At 19.2% G+C, this 791-nt stretch overlaps 1 protein-coding gene across 1 annotated transcript; it reads left to right on the forward strand.

Annotated features, from left to right (window-relative positions):
• On the forward strand, nucleotides 1–412 carry PRSY57_0003000B (exported protein (hyp15); the record flags this gene model as incomplete). The annotated part of the gene is made up of 1 exon (XM_020114123.1): nucleotides 1–412. A coding segment is annotated over one exon (412 nt), but the record flags the coding sequence as incomplete, so codon positions are not given.
• Nucleotides 413–791: the final 379 nt, after the last annotated feature.

Consider the following 791-nt stretch of genomic DNA (forward strand, 5'->3'; position numbering starts at 1 on the left):
AATGTATGAAAATTTACCGGATAGACAAGAATGGAATTATGGATCAAATAAAAAATTAAATAATGAATTTGAAAAATATTATATTAAGAATAATTCCTTAAAATCAATTTCTGGTATCATGAGATTAAAGAACTGGTTATATAGAAAGATGTTTAAGGAATGTAGTTTTAGGGAAAATTTATCAATGTTCGCAAGTGTATTAGGAGTTGGTGCATTTATAAGTATGTTTAATATGTTATGTACACTTATAGTTGCAGGTACTTGTGCATTTAGCTCTATTTTTATTGGTATTTTTGCAGTTATGTTCGTTGTCTTTTCAATTATTATAATAATATTATTTGTTATGACGCGGATGCTTTTTAGATGGTTAAGGAAATACACAGCAGTATATAATGGAACATGTGGAAAATAATTTATTATATATATATATATATATATATTTGTTAGAAATATTGAATTATAATTTTAATTAATGACTAATGATTCAACATATTAAAATACTTTTATGTGTCTTAATATTGTATATAACCTATATGAATTCATATTTTTTTGTTTATATAACAGAAAATGAAAATTGTTAATTTTCTATATATTATTTCAATATATATATGAATTTTCGTTTTTTGTTTTCTCTATTATTATATACTAGTGGTTTAAATCATTATTTTTATTAATGAATTCTATATTTTATTATTTATTAAAAATATATACATATATATTTAATATGTGTAAACATATAATAAATATATTTATATATATATTTTTTACATTTATTAAAATATGAATATCAT

The sequence above is a fragment of the Plasmodium reichenowi genome (assembly GCF_001601855.1).
Source record: "Plasmodium reichenowi strain SY57 chromosome Unknown, whole genome shotgun sequence".
NCBI classification, from domain to species: domain Eukaryota; phylum Apicomplexa; class Aconoidasida; order Haemosporida; family Plasmodiidae; genus Plasmodium; species Plasmodium reichenowi.